Here is a 19,323-nt window from a genome sequence, read left to right as displayed (position 1 = left end):
CAGGTTATGCAGCCCATTAGAGTAGCCACCAGAGCCTGACTTTGTGACAAGACAGTTCATCATTTAGGATAAATGTTACAGGTAGTTTTAAAAGGGCTTTTGCTTCAGTTTGAATGATGTGGCCTACGTGATTCAGTGAGATATTCAAAGGCCTTGTTCTTGTTCATATTGTGGCTTGCAGCCACATTTTGAACCCATTTTTTCAAGCATGTTAAAGCCAAGCAGCACAGTGGGCTGGCTGCACATGGCGCTGTAACAAACCAGGCTGAAATCCGTTGCTGGAAGGGATGTCTTGGAAATGTCGGCTAACGTTTGTGACCACACCTGATCGCCCCTGAGGTTTCAGCGTTAACCACGTCTCTAAATGTTTACCACCTCGGGTGGAACTTGTTTAACCCTGTGCAATGGATGAAAACACTAAAGAACAAAGCGAGAAAGAAGAACTCGCAGTTCCAAGGAAAGCAAAAGCAGGTGGTGACAGATGAACGGAGCAGAACGCGAGACCTTTCCACCCGCGAGTGGAAGCTCCCTGCGGACAGATATCAGCTATCGCCCGCCCTCGGCGTGGCGCCCTCCTGCTCGCTGGTTGCGTAGGGAGTGTAGAGACCCCCACACGCGCTGTGCGCCTCTGGGGCAGGTGGCGGAGTTTAGGGGAAATACACAGAAGTGAGAGGCTAGGAAGCATCGGGGTCGACGCGCGCGGCAGACCTCGAAGTCCGGGAGAGGAGCGAGATCGGGGGCGCAGGCTGGGCCAAGGCAGCCAGGTCAGGGTGAACAGCGCCTGGCCGAGTTCCTGAAGCGGGATGGTGGGAGTGAAAGCCAGGGGAGGACAGTGGGGCCCAGGGCGGTGCGAGAAAAAGAAAGGGAGCCGCGGAGAGAGGCAGGTGCAATGAGGTCCCCATTGTGCGTGAGCACACAAGCTCAGCCTCCAATGGCAGGCGGCGACACGCAGCCGGGCGCGGTTGGGAGAGTGCGGCGGAGCGCGCCCAGGAAGCCTGGCCCGCGCCACCTCCGGGGAGCGGTCTCTGGGTCTCGGCGGAGCCGGCGGGGGCGTGGACTCGAGTCCGCGAGTTGGGAGGACCCGAGTCAGCAGCTACCGGGGCGGGGGCGGGGGCGAGGGCGAGTGCGCGTGCGCGGCTTGCGCGGGCGGGAGGCGCGGGAGGCACGGGAGCGCGCGTGCGCGCAGCCCAGCAGCCTGGGCGGTGGGTCTTGCTTGTGACGAGCGGCGGCGCGCGGTCCTGATTGTGACAGCGGCGGCTGTTCCAGACACGGGCGGCGGCGTTGGCGGTGGCGGCAGCGTCGGCAGCGACCCCGCGGCGGTCGCGGAGATGTGGCCCCTGGTGGTGGTGCTGCTGCTGAACTCAGCGTACTGCGGTGAGTGGTCCCTGGCCGCCGGCTCTGCGGCTCCCCGCCTCCGCGGCTCCCCCACGGGCGTGTGGGCTGCGCCCAGGCTGGCCCCGGGGCGCCCTAGAGAGGGTGGTCGGGGCGCGCGGTGCGCGTGCCGTGCGAGCCCTGGTGTGACTGTGGGAGGCCCCCGCGGGTAATCAGACATCCCCTTCCTTTCTTCCTTTCTGTTCCTCCTTTACTTCTTCCCCCTAGGTGAAAGCGGGGCTCATCTCCTTCCCCCGTCTCCGCCTCCGGATGCATACCCCGAGGAAGATTCCAAACCGTTCACCTTGCGCAGAAATTAACTGTAGAGGGAAAGGGCGCGATCGGAAGCGAGTGGGTGGCAGCTCTTAGGGTCCCCCCCTCCTCTTTCGCACCCCTCTTCCTCCTCAGTGCTTGCACGCAGTTAGGATGAAGGAGGGAGCCTGGAGGGCCTGGGCCTCCTGCGATGGAAGGGTGCATTTTGGCGAAGTCTGCGAGACGGGGTTTCTCCTGTTTGTCCTCCCACATGAGCGTGGGAGTTAAGGGGACATAAGGAACACAATTAAGTTTTATTTCCCATCTACCGTTTAATCTGAAGAATCTACTGGCCGCCTTTTTTTTTTTTTTTTTTTTTTTCCTTTTTCAGTCAAACCCTAGAAATAAGCTTCCTGGAAACTCGCTATCCACACGCCCCATCAACCACTTTTAATACAGACCAAATGCACGTTCAAGTTTCCCCACTTTGTTTGGGGGAAACGTTTTTAAAGTAATCCAGATTTTACTTGAAATATGAAACAATAACCTCCAGTCATTTGCAGCTGAGTAGGATTTGGTGTTTTTCCACGCCAAAGTCGTTTTGGCCCCTAAGCTTTTGGAACCGGTTTCGCCTTTTTTAAAACAGGTCCTTCCTAAGAACTGAGGAAGGAATAAGAATTTTCGTGACTCTATATTCAGTGCTTGTCACACTTCACATCAATAGAGCCTTTTGTGAACTTCCTGTTAAGATTCAGAATTTAGTTTGAGTAATAGGAGCAAGCAATTGTTATATTTAATTCTAGAAGGCTAAATTAATTAGATTTTAAACTGGTTATTAGTCTCACTGAGCTGTTCATAAAGGTTTATGACTTCAGCTATTTTCAAGACGCCTTGAAGACCCTGCTTACCGCTTTCCACAGGCTCTGAATGTTCCAGGATGTCGGAGCTGTTAATAATCACTATCTTTACCAGCTAAAGGGTTAATATTAGACAACAAGGTAGTGTTTTCTGTCATTAATGGCTTATTGACATTACTGTTGTTATAGCTAAAATAATACTGCTTTCAGAAACCTGTTGTATGATCAGAAAGCATATTGAACTAGATTATAAATTTGTGATAAAATATCATTAGTTCAGACTATAGGCATCAAAGCTAGTCTGAAGGATAAAAACTGTAAAAATGGGGTCCTATTTTCAAGTACATTAGAAAGAACTGCAAGAATGGTACTTTTGGGCATAGGAATTCTGTTAGGCCTCCTTTAGTAATAGTTAAGATCATGTATAACTAACAATTATTTACATGCAATATTAATGGCCTCCAGTCCATACAGAGTCATAGAATTCAGAATTTATGGTATTTTGTACTTAGTTAATAATAACCTAAAAAAGCAAAACAGGCATTATGCATTTGAGTTCTGTTATGTGTTAAATATAAACCAGGAAATGATAGTGTTTGTCATAAGATATAATGGATTGTGTGTGTGTGTTTAAAAAGGACAATTGTAGTTTTGAAAGGACATGTATAAAGAGATGCTAACAGTCTCAGAACACAGGTATTTGGGAGACAGAATCAAGAATCTAGAATGAGTAAGAAAGTCCTTGGATTTGTAGGTTTATTTATACTTGAACATAGGTTTTGCTTTCAGTTTCATTTATAAATGACTGGTAATAGTGTTACCAGGTGGTGGTAATTTTTCCTTGGTTCTTGACTTCTCGAGAAGAATTCAGTTGAGAGACAGAGTTTTGTGCAAATATAGGATAGTAAGAAGTTCAATAGTAGCCGCAGATACACTCCAAGATGTGGAGCGGACCAATCCCAAAAGGGGGAAAGGCCTCTTCTTACATTGTATGAAGGCTGTTTTTCCTATGGGTAGAATTGCCTCCGCCTCCCACCTCTCCCTTCTTCTCTCTTTCTTTTCTGCTGAAGTGCCCAGTCTTCCCTTTCAGTTCTCAAGGTAGTTTCGGTCAATTTTCTTTTTGTGATTTGTTTAAGAAGCTCACTAAAATGGTCCTGATAGGCAGGATGTATGCTCTGACAAACAGGATGTCTTCCTTCCTTCTCTGGCTTTTAACAACACATCCCTTTGATTTAGGGGCATGTGTGAGCCTGGAATCCTGCTGGCTAGAAAGACATTTGTGTCTAATTATTTGAGAAGCTCACTAAAATGGTCCTGACAAGCAGGATGTATATTCTGATAAGTGGGATGTCTTCTTTCCTTCTCTGGCTATAAGCACATCCCTTTAATTTAGGGGTATGTGTAAGCCTGGAATCCTGCTGGGCTAGTAAGGCACTGGTGCCCTAAGTGAGGGCAGTTGCAAGGGGTCTTGACCCAAGTAGGTGCTGCAACAAGGGGCTTTCTAACCCCGGGCTAGGTCTCTCCTGCTTATTTCTATCTATCTACATACTCTATCAATTACAGGCCATTTCCTAGTAGCCACTACAGTTTACCTTTGTAGTAAAATAAGTTATTTAAAATGCCCATTCTGTGTAATTACAGGCAAACTGCAACCCCCTATATTGGTTTACAAGATGCAGAATGAATTACTATGCTCCTTTCCTTTACCCTGCCCCATATGTCCAATTATACTTTGTTTAAAAGCACATCAGCCATTTCAGTGGTACTCACAAATTCGTAAATAAAACCGTACTCAAATAATGTGAGTCTGTGAACTGTCTTTGCACTGGTTGAGGCTATTTTTCTTTGTTCAAAGTAAATTTTTAAAGTCAAGTATGGACATTATTAAAACACATTTTTATTGTCTAAGTCTAGTAGTAATTTGGCTTGCTTAAACAAAAATATTTTCTTTTCTCCTAAAGAATATATTACTTTTAAACGCAAGTTGCCATTTTAAGGACGCAAATGCCTATTTAAAAGTACTTATTTGTGGGGCTGCCCCAGTAGTCTAGAGGAAGTGTGTTAAAGCATTATACTAAATGCCTACCATTAGGACATTTGCTCATGCTGTCATATGTATTTTGGCAGATGTTTTATCTTTGCCACTGAGTTGTTAATGGCGATTTGAAAGGCCAGGTTCTAAAGATGAAATATAGGTGGTTTTCCTGAAATTGATAAATATTCTAAATCCAAAATAATCACTCATATTATCTTTTGCATTCCTTAATGTTAATTCAAGTATTGCTAGTATAGGCATTGTTTTTAATACATTAATGTTATTTTTATGACATAATTTTCATAAAACCATTTTACCCATCTTTTAGATTTTTACTGTCATAGCTTTTTATACAAGATCAAAATTTCTATATTTTTATATCTTGTGTCTCAGCCTAACATAATGGGTTGCTATAAAGCTACTTTGACTTGTAGCAATGCAGATATTTCTTCTATGGTAAAAGACCAAGAATAATAGTGTAGGATCAATTTTGCTAAACCCATTGTAGTACTAAAGTAAAAAATAGAGAGCACCCAGGAAATGTGATTCTGACATACCTAGACTAAGACAGTAGAACCTAGGTTCTCCTCCTTTGTGGTCCTGTGGAGTTGAATTAAAAGCTGCACCCTCCTCTATTTCATTCCACATCTATGGAGCAGTTGTGGAAGACTCAGAATCTGGTCATCTCCAGGGTTTTAGAGTAAATGTGTGTATTTGAATACGTGTTACACTTATGGGATAAAAGTTAAGGCAGGGAATTTGGCCGAGTCTGTCAAAATTGCCTTTTCTGTTTCAAGCAAGTATGAGCCCTTGCTATGCTCTTGTGCACTTTGTAAGGCCCTCTTGGACATACAGACACATCTCAGACTCGATGCCTCTTAATAACATAAATGTCGTTTATAGAGAGTAGGATTTTTTTTTTGTTTTTATCTTTCAGGGGTGTTAAATATATTTAAGTGCTTGATAAGGCCATCATTCTGGGTGTTGCTGACTTTCAGCTGCTTTTCTGGAATTCTAGGTCAACCACTTCCATTCTCGTAAGGCCGCTTTTAAATCTAGTAGGGGGTTATTGAGTCAGAACTAAACACTTTGTGGACATCCCCACTTCACCCCAGATCTTATTTGATTTCTATTGAGGAGAGATCTGACTCAGTCATCCTTTTTGACCTTAATTCTAATCTGTTTCAGTTTGAGGTTTCAGTTTTCATACCAAGGTCAAGGTCTGATGGCAAAAACTGGTAGGATTCATTTGTAGCAGGTAGCTTTACTCTTGAGATTTGCTTTATGTACCTTAGTGATTGCTGGGGCTTCTTACCCCATTTCTGAACATCCATGCCAAGCAGATAATTAACTTTCTACTCTACTGCGAAAAATAGTGATGTGTGGTATAGACAGACTCGCTCAACTTCCCTCCCACCATTGCTAAACTTACCTGTAATCTGTAATATCTTAGGCAACCTTCATGTCTTTCTCCTTTCTCACCCAGTTTCAGAAGTATAGCTATTCATTCACCTGTTTAAGTATACCTACCTGTCTACAGCTCTTTCATGTCCACCATCTTGGATATCTACCTAATCACCTTAATTCTTTAGTCTTGTATGTTTGATCTTTCCGTCTCCATTGGTTCCTTCGCCTTAGCTTGCAGACATGTTCAAGTTTTACCCAATGTTAAAAACAAACAAGAAAACCCAAAAAACCTTGCCTTTGTCCCTGCCTCCTCAGTCCTTCCGTTATTGTCTTCTCTTTGCTTTCTGACATTGACAAATTTATTGAAAGAACCATGGCCTCTTCTTTCTCTCCGCCCATTCACTTCCCAAATGCAATCTGACTTCTGATCCCGCTAGTCTATTGACATTGCTGCAGATAAAGAAGTCAGTAATTTTCAATCTAGAGGCTGTACTCATCCCACTTAACATCTATTTTGTCCATATTAAGACCCTTCCTTGGTGTTCTTTGTTGCCTCACTTGGCTGCTCTCACTTCTCACTTCCTTGGTTTGTTCTTTTCAAACTATTTGGCTCCATAGATATTGGTATTCCCCCAACATTGTATTCTCTGGTACCTGCTCTGTTTGCTTTGGAAGGATTCTGGGCAATCTTGTTTATGCTCACGATTTCAATTACCAGCTATATTCTTGGTAATTCCCAAGTCTTTGTAGCTCTGACCTTTCTCTTTAAATCTAGATCTGTATATCTTGGTATCTACTAGACATCTCCATTTCATTATACCACAGGTACTTTAATACTCAGCCTATTAAATACTAAAAGAATATTCCCCCATAATTCTCCTAAATTTCTTTTCTCTATAGTTAATCCATAATCTAACTAGTTACACATACCATTTTGGTTAACAACTAATTCTTCCCTCTTCTTCTCCCTTACCTCCCACATCTGACTTATGTTGATTTAATTTGTTTGCGTTTTACTGTAATTTTGGTCTTATCTCCAGTGGTCATTTACCTGGACTATTGCAGTGATCTCTTCATGGGCCTCCCATTTCTATCTCCCTTTCTGCCCTCAAGCCGCCCTTCATATTGCTATATTATTATTATTATTATCATTTTTAATTGGGGAATATTGGGGAACAGTGTGTTTCTCCAGGGCCCATCAGCTCCAAGTCGTTGTCCTTCAATCTACCGTGTTTCCCTGAAAATAAGACCTAGGCGGACAATCAGCTCTAATGGGGCTTTTGTAGCAAAAATTAATATAAGACCCGGCTTATTGTAATATATTAAGACCGGGTCTTAATATATTACAATAAGATTTTACAATAAAACCGGGTCTTTACCCGGTTTTACAATAAGACCAGGTCTTTATAATATAATGTAATGTAATATAATATAATATAATAATATGATACTGGGTCTTATATTAATTTTTGCTCCAAAAGACGCATTAGAGCTGATTGTCCAGCTAGGTCTTATTTTCGGGGAAACACGGTAGTTGTGGAGGGCGCAGCTCAGCTCCAAGTCCAGTTGCCATTTTCAGTCTTTGGTTGCAGGGGGCACAGCCCAGCATCCCATGCGGGGATTGAACCAGCAGCCTGGTTGTTGAGAGCTCGTGCGCTAACCTGCTGAGCCATCCACCACCCCGCTATATTATTTTTTCAGTGTAAGTAAATCTGAGTGCTTTGCTATTGCTTATGTTATCAAACCCAGACACCTCAGAATGATATTCAAGGAAGCCTTTACAATATTCCGTAGCCGTCTTTTCCACTCCTTTTTTCTGGAGCTCATCTGAATCATCTTTTGCTGCCAGTTTTCACTTTCATTCCCCTGCACACGATACTACTCTGCCTAGAAAGCCCTTCCTTTTCCATAACATTTCTACTCATCCTTAAACATCACCTTCTAGAAGGATCATTCTTAGATACATTCATGTAATTTTTAAGGAACTCTTTCATCCGACCTGCAACTGACTTAATTGAGATTTTCCATTAAAATATTTAGCTTCATGATTATGTAATCAGGCGTATAGAAGTGAGGATCGGTGGAGGATTCTCTTGATGTGTGGAACAAGAGTGAATCCTCTCTGGTAGGATTTTTAGATATTCCTTTCTTTGGAGTCATACTTTAACACTTTTACATTCATAAGGAACATACTGGGTCCTACTTGCTGGACCCTGGCTTAGATCCACAGAGTAACAAATGAAGACACTGTTCTTGCTTTTTTACCTTTCGTGCCTAATGGAGAGATAAGTTAAGTAAAGCAGTAATGGCAAGATTCAGTAGTAAGTGCAATGACAACATTTGAGCGATGGGAGCAATAAGGAGAGCGTGAATGCAGTTGAGTAGTCAACATCTTAACTGTGCATTAGCAGGAAGAGCCCAAGTTAGCCAACCAGAGCTGCCATTTATCAAGCCTTGGCTTTGTATGTGAAAGACACTGCAATGGGAACTTCATGTTCATTATCTCATTAAATCGTAACAAAATACGAGGTATACACTATCACTGTTCATTCACATCTTATAGATGAGAAAACTGAGGTGCAGAGGTTAAATAACTTGCCTAAGGTATACCATGTTACCCCGAAAATAAGACCTAGCCGGACAGTCAGCTCTAATGTGTCTTTTGGAGCAAAAATTAATATAATGTAATGTAATATAATACAATACTGGGTCTTATATTAATTTTTGCTCCAAAAGATGCATTAGAGCTGATTGTCCGGCTAGGTCTTATTTTCGGAGAAACAGCAAAGGAATATACATTTGCATTTAGAACATTTATTTTGGGAAGTGTGGCAAATTAAGTTATGGCTGGGATGGGGAAATATTGAAACTGGAGGCAGGGATCTAGTTAAATGGTAACAGTTCAAGGGAGAAATGATGAATGTCTAATTCATTCATTGAACAGACATTGGATTTAGGAACTATATTATTAAATAAGTTGAGTCTACCCAAAATTCTCTATGTTAAAAAGAGGGAAGAATATCTCGCATGAATGATTCTTAGGTCCAGGTCTGGCTGACTGGTGGATAATAGAATATTCTTTAGGGAGGTGACGATTTGGAGAAGGATAGAAAGAGGGTAAATAGATTTTGGACATGTTGACTTTGAAGTAATGATAGTACATCCAAGTGGAAATGCACAGCCGACAGTTGGCTTTCCAAAGTCTTAAGATAAGGAGAAAGGTGGGGCCTGGTTAAATAAAAAGCATGTAGGTAATTAAAATGAGAATACTTTCGGGGAGGGGGGGATATTGCTGAATATGAAGCCTTTGGGAATACTATTAATATTAATTATATTTATTGGGAGCGAAGGAATAGATTTCAGTAAAGAAAGGAAGTTGGGATGGGTGGACAAAACAGGAGTAGGAAATTCAGAATCAAGAGATATCATAGAGTCCAAGGGACAAGAGCAAGAAAGGACCTGCCCATTGGCTCCAGACCTGGTGTGAAGTTAAGATAGAAAGGCAACCATGCACATTTGATTTTTCACAGAGGATTTTTGGTGACTTTGGCAAGAGCTGTTGTAGTGAAACATAGAGGTAGAGAGGTGGTGGCCAGATGGCAGAGATTGAAGAAATGAACATGAAGTGAAGAAATGGTTTTGGATTATTATTTTAGGATGCTAGGGAAGAGACAGAGAAATATGATGGATTTTTCTTTTCGTTTCTTTTCTTTTTTTTTTTTTTTAGAAAGTTGGTGAATATTCAAGCAGTCTTTAAAGGTTAAAAAAAAATCTTATATAAATGGAATAGGGGAATGTGGGAGGCTGATAATGAACTAGGGAAAGTCCTTGTGAGGAGATTGATGGCTGTGGTGACAGAAATGGAAACTAGCTCTCAGGTGAAGGGATTCATTTCTGAAGAGGGGGAAGTGGGGAGGAAAGAGGTGTGGATAGTTAGGGTTGCAGGTAAATTTCTAGGTGGGGAATATTGGAAGCTTCTGGCTTCTCATCTGAAGGACTCAATTTGAATTAAATGACAGAAGGCTCCTTTGGAGAGTATAGGATCAGCTCTTGCAAAGGAGAGTGATTTAAGAGCTGTTACAAAGGAGAGAAAATTTGCATGGAACATGTTGAAAAGATTGAAAACCCTGATGCGCTGGGACTATGACAACTTTCTGTTCTAGTATCAACACACATTTTCTCAGAAACCTGTAAGGCTGATTCCTCTCCTGCCCTTCCATAGCACTGTGTTCATACAGGAAGCATAGCACTTCTAATCACGTGTTATAAAAAGTAGAAATCATTCCCCCGAGTGAGAATTGTAAGCTTTGAAAAGATAATTCATACTTGTTTTTTCCTTCATTGTATCCCCACATCCTATCATGATGTTTCAGATCAGGTAATTTTCAACAAATGTTTGTTGCATTTTTTAAATTTCTGAGCTGGACTTGTGTGCTGTGACTACCATGTGTTGAGCTTTCTCTACAGCTACATAGTGGTTGTTTTCAGGACTGTGGTATGAGGTGGTTAAGGTTGGTGATCTCTATTCACACAGGTTATAAGGGCCAATGTTTTTGGCATTTGATGTATAATAATTTTCCCATTTCATTTGTAATTTATTGGCAACCCTGGCATCACTGAAGGTTATATTTATCTATTCCTATCTGATTTAGACTGCTATAGCATATCTTGATTATTCAGCATTTCCTTATTCGTATTAATTATCTATGTTTCTTTATTTGCTCTCTATTTCAAATCTTTTCTTCATTTTGCTGTTTCATCAGAAGATAGTAGGCAAAAGAGAAAACCCAAATCAGATAATTGGACTACTTAATAGTTTTTAAATAAATGTTTATGGAAGTTGGACATTTAGTGGAGTGATTTTTTTTGGGGGGGCGCTACCCTTATTTATTAATTATTAGTGTAAGGGTTATTCAAGTTATGGTTTATCCAGGTCAATTTCACTTTGAATTTTATTGACAGCATTTATTCTATTTAAACTGCTTCAGCTATAAGATTTTTTCTTGCAACAATGCAGTGCATTAGTGCTTTCCATATTCTTTAAAGAATTCATTCTTGAAGCGTAAGTTATGAAATTGTAGAGTGTTTGCTGACCACTTCTTACTTACCTGGAGCTTTCTAAAGGAGTTCACTAGTGTAACTGAGCTCTTGACTTGTATCTCTTTTATTAAAGGATAATTTTTAGAAAGTACAATCTTGACTCAAATATAAAATGAACACGTGTCAAAGATTTTATTTCACGCATTAATAAGTAAACCATCAAGATGGTAAGACCATCTTGGTTTTTAAAGAAAACTGGAAGAACAGACACGTTTATAGGCAGTCAGGAATGCTGAAATGAATTTGTGAATATATGCAAATTGGTCAATATCCTCAGGGCTATAAAATGTAATTTTTTGAAATCCTTTCTTCCACCTGGCAGAAATCAATTGCAGAACAAAGTTTATTTGTATCTCTATGGACATGAATCATTTGCATTACCGTCATTTTTCTACAACTTACAAAATTGTAAAGTAGCCCTGTCAAACACAGCGAAAGGCACAGGCCCCTACAGAATCAGATATTCCTAAAAGAGCTGTCAGACACTGCCCAGCTCGCCATTGAAATGACAGCCAGTCATCCTTTTGTCTATTTCAAAATTGTTCACCACGTTTTCTGACACTTCCCTTCCTTTCTAATTCCAACATCACAGCCACTTTCTTCTCTCCTTGCTGTACACTGTAGTCTCCCCCTCAATGCTTCTTTCTCATGGGAAGTAACTCAAAACCCTAAGGGTTTGAAGAATGCATGTGGAAGTCCAGGTTTACCCAGGGGCTTGCTAATATTGGGATGGCTAGAAAGAGAACTGGGAAGAGGTGGCCTGTGGATGCCCACAACCTTGGTTCAGACTGAAAATTCCCAGAAATATAATAATTTGCACTTGCCAGTCAGAGAAGGTCTAGATCATTGCATTAAAATACTGTGTTGCCTAGTTTTTAATAGTATCACCTTGCTTATTTATAGCACAGTATTGTTTAGAGGGCACTTGCCCATATATTTTTCTCCTTTTGTGCTCACTACAATTCTGTGAAGTGGCCCAGTGTTCATTTGGATCTTCTTACTTAGAGAGTAAACCAAGGCACAGAAAAGTGAATTGCTTAAGGTCACATAGGATCTGTACTCAGGCTTTCTGATTATTGTCCAGTTCACATTCCTCTATGTATCCTAACGTCCACTTCAGTGGGCATTTATTCAATAATATGTTCCTAGAATAATAACATCCTATGCCCCTGATTTTTATTCCTAGTTTATATTGAAGGAGGAAATCTTTTTTTCTTTTTTAATTAAAGTTTACTGGGTGACAATTGTTAGTAAAGTTACATAAATTTCAGGTGTACAATTCTGTATTACATCCTCTATAAATCCCATTGTGTGTTCACCACCCAGAGTCAGTTCTCCTTCCATCACCATATATTTGATCCCCCTTTACCCTCATCTACTACCTCTTCCCCCTTACTGTCTGGTAACCACTAAACTATTATCTGTGTCTGAGTTTTTGTTTCTCATTTGTTTGTCTTGTTCTCTTGTTGTTGTTGGTTTATATACCACATATCAGTGAAATCATATGGTTCTCTGCTTTTTCTGTCTGACTTATTTCGCTTAGCATTATAATCTCAAGATCCATCCATGTTGTCACAAATGTTCCTATATCATCTTTTCTTACCTCCGAATAGTATTCCATTGTGTATATATACCACAATTTCTTTATCCATTCATCTATCAAAGGACATTTTGGTTGTTTCCATGTCTTGGCCGCCGTAAATAAAGCTGCAGTGAACATTGGAGCACATTTGTCTTCATGTATGAATGTTTTCAGATTTTTTGTGTAGATACCCAGGAAAGGGATTGCTGGGTCATATGGTAATTCTGTTCGTAATTTTTTGAGGAACCTCCACACTGCCTTCCATAAAGGCTGCACCAGTCTGCATTCCCACCAATAGTGGGAAGAAATCTTAAGGATGAATTATTAGGTTGGTGCAAAAGTAATTGCAGTTTAAAAGGTTAAAAATAATTGTAAAAACCGTAATTACTTTTGCATGAACTTAATATTAAAGTTGATATTTATATTTGTTAGTGCTTTGTTTTTTGAGGGAAGAACCAACCAGCTACTTAGATAAAAGTTGATAAATGGATGAAGAATATGGAAAACAACTACAGTTTCTCCACATTCTTGCACATTTTAGATGTAAAATAAGTGATTGCATTTACTTTCCCAATCTCTATTTTACAAGGCAACAACTGGTAGTTTATCCTATTGAGAAGAGTTGATAGAATAAACCCTGCTTATTATCAGTATCTGCTCATGGTTTCAACTTGTTTCTTAGCTTTATTTTAAGTGGTTTGTGGTTTCTAGGAAGAAGGCATACCTGTACTATCTATTTAGAAATTGTTGTTCTGTAGTTTCAGTGAAATGTGGGGGTGAGAAAATGCCTTTCAATTGTATATAACCCTTTATAATACTTGCATATAAAATATATGTTGCTGTCTATATTTTATAGTGGGGAAATAGCCATAGAGAATATTTTTTTTTCCTTAGCATTCTAAGACTTTCCATCCTAGTGGAAAGATGTGCTGTGAATCATCTGATTTCCTTTTTATATTCAAGTATGGTACAGCCCACCACCTTTTTTGGAAATAGAGAAAAACTTTGTATCGGTTTAGCAAGTTCTGTTTGGAGGAAGTGTATAGAAGTTGAGACTGAATATAATATTTGGTTTGAATTTCTGTTCAAAAATTTCCCATGGTAAGGACAATAGTTTTCTACATACGTTAGTAGGCAGTAATGATTACTTCAAAGTTTCCAAAAGCCAGATACTATACCTGCATATTCCAATACAGGTTGCTGAATTTATTCCCAAGATACATAGTAATGTATACTTGGTATTACTGAGAATGATTAAGGAAAAGTTACAGTATTGTCTACCAGCTGTACACCTTAATATTAAAATAATTTGTTTCTCTTTTTCATCTTGCCCATCTTCTCTCTTTAGCTGCACCACTTGCTTAAGTGAACAATTGAAGCATTTGTCTTTTATCTTAAGGATTTTGTTAAGTACCTAAGATCTCATAGTCTATAATTCTATAATGAAATGAAACTTTTATTTTTCTTTTCCAGGTTCGGCTCAGCTAATATTGAATGTAACCAAATTTGTAGAATATACCAATTGCAATACAACTGTTCTACTCCCATGCATTGTTTATAACATAGAGGCAACTGGCCTTGAGGAACTCTTTGTAAAGTGGAAATTTGGAGGAAAATACATTTTTACCTATGATGGAGCTAAACGTGAGCCCAAACCCAACATTAACTTTTCAAGTGCAAAAATCTTTCCGGATGATTTACTAAAAGGCAATGCCTCTTTGGAGATGAATAAGGAGCATGCGATTCCAGGAAACTACACCTGTGAAGTAACAGAATTAAGCAGAGAAGGCGATACCGTCGTAGAACTGAAATACCGTCTTGGTAAGATTTCTATAAAAACTTCCCTTTTATTTGTCCTGCAGCAACCTGATCCTGTTAGAAATGGGGCAAAATGGGACAAGGAACTCCTTTGAATAAAAAAGCAGGCTATTAATAATAAATGCTGATATAATGTTTAGCAGCTTTAAGATCATGAGTTTTGTCTTGTTTCCTCTTATATATTTTTATAGTAAAACTTCTTAGCTGTGTGTTATTTGTGTGTTGTGTGGTTCCCAAACTTGTGGTATGAGGCCTGTTCTGTTGGGGTGACTGGTCCTGGGATCATCTACTTTGCCTTTCTGTTTGCTGCCATCAAAAGCACTTTCTTTGATGTGATTCGTTTTTCCAGGCTCTTTCCAATTATGTAGCCTTTTTTTCCCCCTACACTTTGATCAAGGGTTGACAAGTCCCAGCCATGCACTTCTGGGGAAAGAATAAATTAGGAGCATAAAGAGATTAGAAATCAGGTTATCATGGATGTCTCCTTGAGGTTTCCTGTGTCTTGCCTTGCTATGGTATTCTTCTCTTTGGCAAAGATGTGGGAGAACTAGGGATCTGAGTTAATTGATTTGAATTCACCCTTGGTTATTGCACCTTGATTCTGCCCTTTCTTCACAAACTTGGGTTGGTGAGTTGTATAAAGCAGTAAAGTTAGCTAAAGTAGACAGTCTCTTTCGTTTCTTTTCCTTGCTATCCCAGCTGATTTCTTCAACCACATACAGGTGCATTTTGAAAGCCCTATTTAGAATCACTAGACATATTACTGATCTCAGGATAAGACCATCCTTTGAGAACCTCTGCTTTAGATGGGATCAGAACAGTTTAATTGTATCAACTATTTGCCTTCTATTCTTCTAGCATTTACTGTTACAAAATGTCCATTACCAGATTGGGAGTGGGGTGTTTAGTTTGATGGAATGTTTTGACATTGTTTAGGGTTGGGAATCGGGAGGTCTGAGTTATGAGGTCTGAGTTATATCCCCTGTTCTGCAACTTAACTATTTGCCCGTATTGAACTTTAGAAGTTGTTACTTCACTGAGTCAAGTTACCTTATCTCTAAAATGGGGATGAAAATAGATTCCTGCTTTTACATATTCTACAGTGTAATGAGCATCAAATGAGATCCCTTGTATACAAGTCCTTTGTAAACCAAAGTGCTTTGCAAATGTTAGTTGTGTTCCTGGGACATTTATTTTATGAAGTAAGAGTTGTTGAAGCTGGAGTGTTGTGAGAGGGGTCGTTGTGCAGTGAGGAGAGGGCCAGAGATGGCTTAGATCAGTCCAGCAGAATGGGGAAGGCTTTTCTGCTCAGAAATCTGGCCTACATTATAACTTTTATTAATTTGATATTAAATTGGGCTAGGAGTTTTGTCTTTTTTGTTTGTTTTTTTGTTTGTTTTTTAAGTACACCTTTCAGCAAGGGACATATGCACTGTGAGTGACTGAAATTAGATAATCTATAATCAAGTTGAAATTTTTCTGAGGGAATGAACAGTTTCATGGTAATGAAAAGACAAGACATGGGGGAATAGTAATTTTAGAGTGTAGTGTAGGTCATTGAGAGGGAAATTGGTGAACTCGAGAGACTTGAGAGTCCAGAGGATGGAATGAAGACAGATGGGAAAGGAATCCCAATATCTGAGATGAAGACAAAATTTATGATTTTATGTGTGATTGTTTTTCCTTGTTTTCAAAGTACCCTATCAAAATATGAGCTATGCTTACTCTTTGGGCGATGAAAATGAGGTGGGATTGTTTTGTTGTAGAGAATGTAGAAAATTCTACCAGAGGTCTCAGACATTTGGCTTTGCACCCATTTATATTTTTTGAAATAATTAGAGTCACAGAAAATTGCAAAGATAGAACACAGAAGTGCTGCGTACTCTTTGCCCAGCTTTCCCAAATGTTTATATTTTATATAACTGTAGTTAAATCTCAAAACCAGCAAGTTCACAATACTACCATGTGTATATATTTCTTTGTCATTTTATCACGCGTGTATTTATGTAGCTAGCATCACAATCAGGCTATAGACCTATTCCATTAACACAAATACTTCCCTCATGCAACCCCTTATAAGTCACTTCCCCGCTATCCCTTACCTGACAAGCACAATTTGTTTTCATATCTATACTTTTGTTATTTCAACAATGTTATATAAATGGAGTCATACATACAGTATGTAACCTTTTGAGATTGGCTTTTTTTTCCCCTCAACACAATGCCCTTGAGATCTATCCATGTTTCAGTATGTATCAATAGTTCGTCTCTCTCTCTCTCTCTCTCTCTCTCTCTCTCTCTCTCTCTCTCTCTCTCTGTAGTATTTATTCCATGGTATGGATATATCATAGCTTGTTTAACCATCCACATCCTATAGAGCATTTTGGTTGTTTCCAGCTGCTTTTGGCTGTTACAAGTGAAGCTGCTATGAACAATTGTGTGCAGGTTTTTATGTGTATGTAGTCTTCATTTCTCTGGATAAATGCACAGAAGTACAATTACTGGGTTGTATGTAAGTATAGACTTAGTTTGTAAAGAAACTGCCAAACCGTTTTCCTGAGTGGTTCGTTCCATTTTTCATTTTCATCAGCAACATATGAGTGATCTAGTTCCTCCACATCCTTGCAAGCATCTGGTGTTATTATTTTCCACCATTTTTGACTAAAAGAACAAAAAAGTTTTCTGCCCAAAAAGATTCCTTACAGACGTATTGTGATGATACTTGCCCATCATGTGGACTTTGGCACGTTAGGCAATAGAAATTATTTTTACTGTGTTGTGCTTTTTTTTTTCAAATATAGTTATAAATGAGAACTAGAAATTGCTTAGTAGAGAATCCTACATAGTAGAATGTGAAGTAATGGTGGCCATGCTTTGTTTCCCTTTGGGGTGCACTAGGACTGAATATGTGAAAATACTATTTGTGAGGTATAGTTCTACATACCTCTGGTGCCTATATACAATATAGTACCAAGGAAGGAACACAGGACTTGAATTTAGAAAGCTTTTCCTGTACTTCACCATTTTCTAGCTTATGAAAACTTAGATAAGGCAAAAAAAAAGGAAAGAAAAAAAAAAGAAATTTAATCTATTTGGCTTGGGTTTACCTGTAAAATGGGGATACCATTTCCATCACAGGATTGTTTGAGATGTAAATAAGTTAATGTCTCTCTTACTTAAAAAAAGATTCATGAGTGCCACTGTGTGCCAGGCATTGTGCCAAGCACATGGGATTCAGTGGTGACTAAGATGTGATCCTTGCTTTCAAGGAAGTGATGACAGTCCAATTAAGACCAGTCACGTAACCTAACAGTTATTTGAGCACATGCCAGACACTTGGTGTATGTTGCATCCTGTGACATTCTAGGACTGAGATATACAGGTCTTCCCATTTAACAGATGAGGAATTCCAGGAGATAGATAGAGCTCTTCTCAGGGATCTGGGGGATAGATATAGGCCTTACCATTTACCAGAAGAGAGATTTAGGGTATTTGTTCAAGGTCAGCGTCATAGCCAAGGTTTTAACCTAGATCTGTCTGTCTTCAAAACCCAGTCTTTTTATTTTGTGTTGTTTTGTTTTGTTTTGTTTTTTACCACTATGGTATATGGTTTCTGTGACAACACCTTGTAAACAACCAAATACTAAATGTAAATATAGTTATGAAATTTGTTATAGTTATATTATTAATGATACAAAAACTTGGAATTGAACATTTTACATTTTTCCAGGTAGGCTATGAAGGTTTTGTGTAAAAAGGTCAGTTCAAGTTCAGCAGAGTTGCTGTTTCCATCATTGTCAACATTATATATAGAATGTTCCTGATGTTGACATGAAGGCATTACAAGATCCTTGTGTTCGTTCTTAGTGCTGTGTAACAAATAACTACACGTGGAACAGCTTAAAACAACACCCATGGATTAGCTCGCAGTCGTGCGGGTCACCGTGCTGGTCGCGGTGTGACTGGGTCCTCCACTCAGTTTTACACACTATACTCAAAGCGTTGGCCAGACTGTCTTCTCAGGAGTTTGGAGTCCTGTTCCAGGCTCTCATGATTGTGGCAGAATTCAGTTCCTTCTCGTTGTAGGACTGAGGTCCCTGTTTCTTTGCTGGTTGTCTGCTCGAGGGGCTTCTCTCGGATCTGAGAGATTGCGCCCATTCTTTGCACACAGTCACTTCCATGTTTAAAGCCAGCAGTGGAAAATCTTCGTCCTGTTGAATTCCTCTCACATGTTGAATTGCTTTCGCCAGGAAGAGCCCAGACCCTTTTAAGGACTCGCTTGATTAGGTCAGCCCCCTCGATCTCAAGGCAATCTCTGTTTCTTAGTCATTTGATTTGAGGACCTTAATTCCACCAGCAAAATCCCCTTTTCCATATACAAAGCATAATCATGGGAATGAAATCCACCCTATTCACAGTACCATGTCCTTCAAGGGAGAGAGGTTATAAAAGACTGCTTGCAGGGGACAGGGATTTGGGGAGCCACCTTAGAATTCTGGGTTTGATTAAATAACTGGGACTCTCGCCGAGCCAAGTCAGTATCTCCAAAAAAAAATCACAGTCCTGAAACATCAAGTAAAAACTGGTTTGAATTTTAGTGTTTTAAATTGCATTGTGAGCTTCTTTTGTGGAAACTGGTGTTTTGTGTGTTTGTGAAGGTTTACCACGTACAGGTATACCTCAGAAACATTGTGGGTTTGGTTCTAGACCACTGCAGTAAAGCGAGTTTGACTGCTGGAAGGTTTTACCTTCAGTTTGTAAAAATCACAACATCTATGAAGCATAATCAGCGAAGCACAGCTAAATGAGCTCTGCCTGTATATGTTTGAGGGAGAGGCACACTTGAGCGACTTGTTCACTTTTTGGGGTTATCTCATTTTGGACACAATGATAAAAGAAAT

The 19,323-nt window shown here is 39.8% G+C and overlaps 1 protein-coding gene across 4 annotated transcripts in view; it reads left to right on the top strand.

Moving 5' to 3' along the window:
* Nucleotides 1-1,107: 1,107 nt before the first annotated feature.
* CD47 (CD47 molecule) overlaps nt 1,108-19,323 on the top strand; it is a 55,800-nt gene continuing 37,584 nt past the window's right edge. For all 4 annotated transcript variants that reach the window (XM_033127288.1, XM_033127280.1, XM_033127273.1 and 1 more), the window contains exons 1-2: nt 1,108-1,374; nt 14,078-14,425. In XM_033127288.1, the coding sequence (XP_032983179.1) occupies nt 1,329-1,374; nt 14,078-14,425 (394 nt within the window). In that variant the 5' untranslated portion in view covers nt 1,108-1,328. The remainder of the gene's footprint in view (nt 1,375-14,077; nt 14,426-19,323) is intronic.

Source organism: Rhinolophus ferrumequinum, chromosome 2 (assembly GCF_004115265.2).
Source record: "Rhinolophus ferrumequinum isolate MPI-CBG mRhiFer1 chromosome 2, mRhiFer1_v1.p, whole genome shotgun sequence".
Taxonomy (NCBI): domain Eukaryota; kingdom Metazoa; phylum Chordata; class Mammalia; order Chiroptera; family Rhinolophidae; genus Rhinolophus; species Rhinolophus ferrumequinum.
This window is presented reverse-complemented; position numbering and strand designations above follow the sequence as displayed.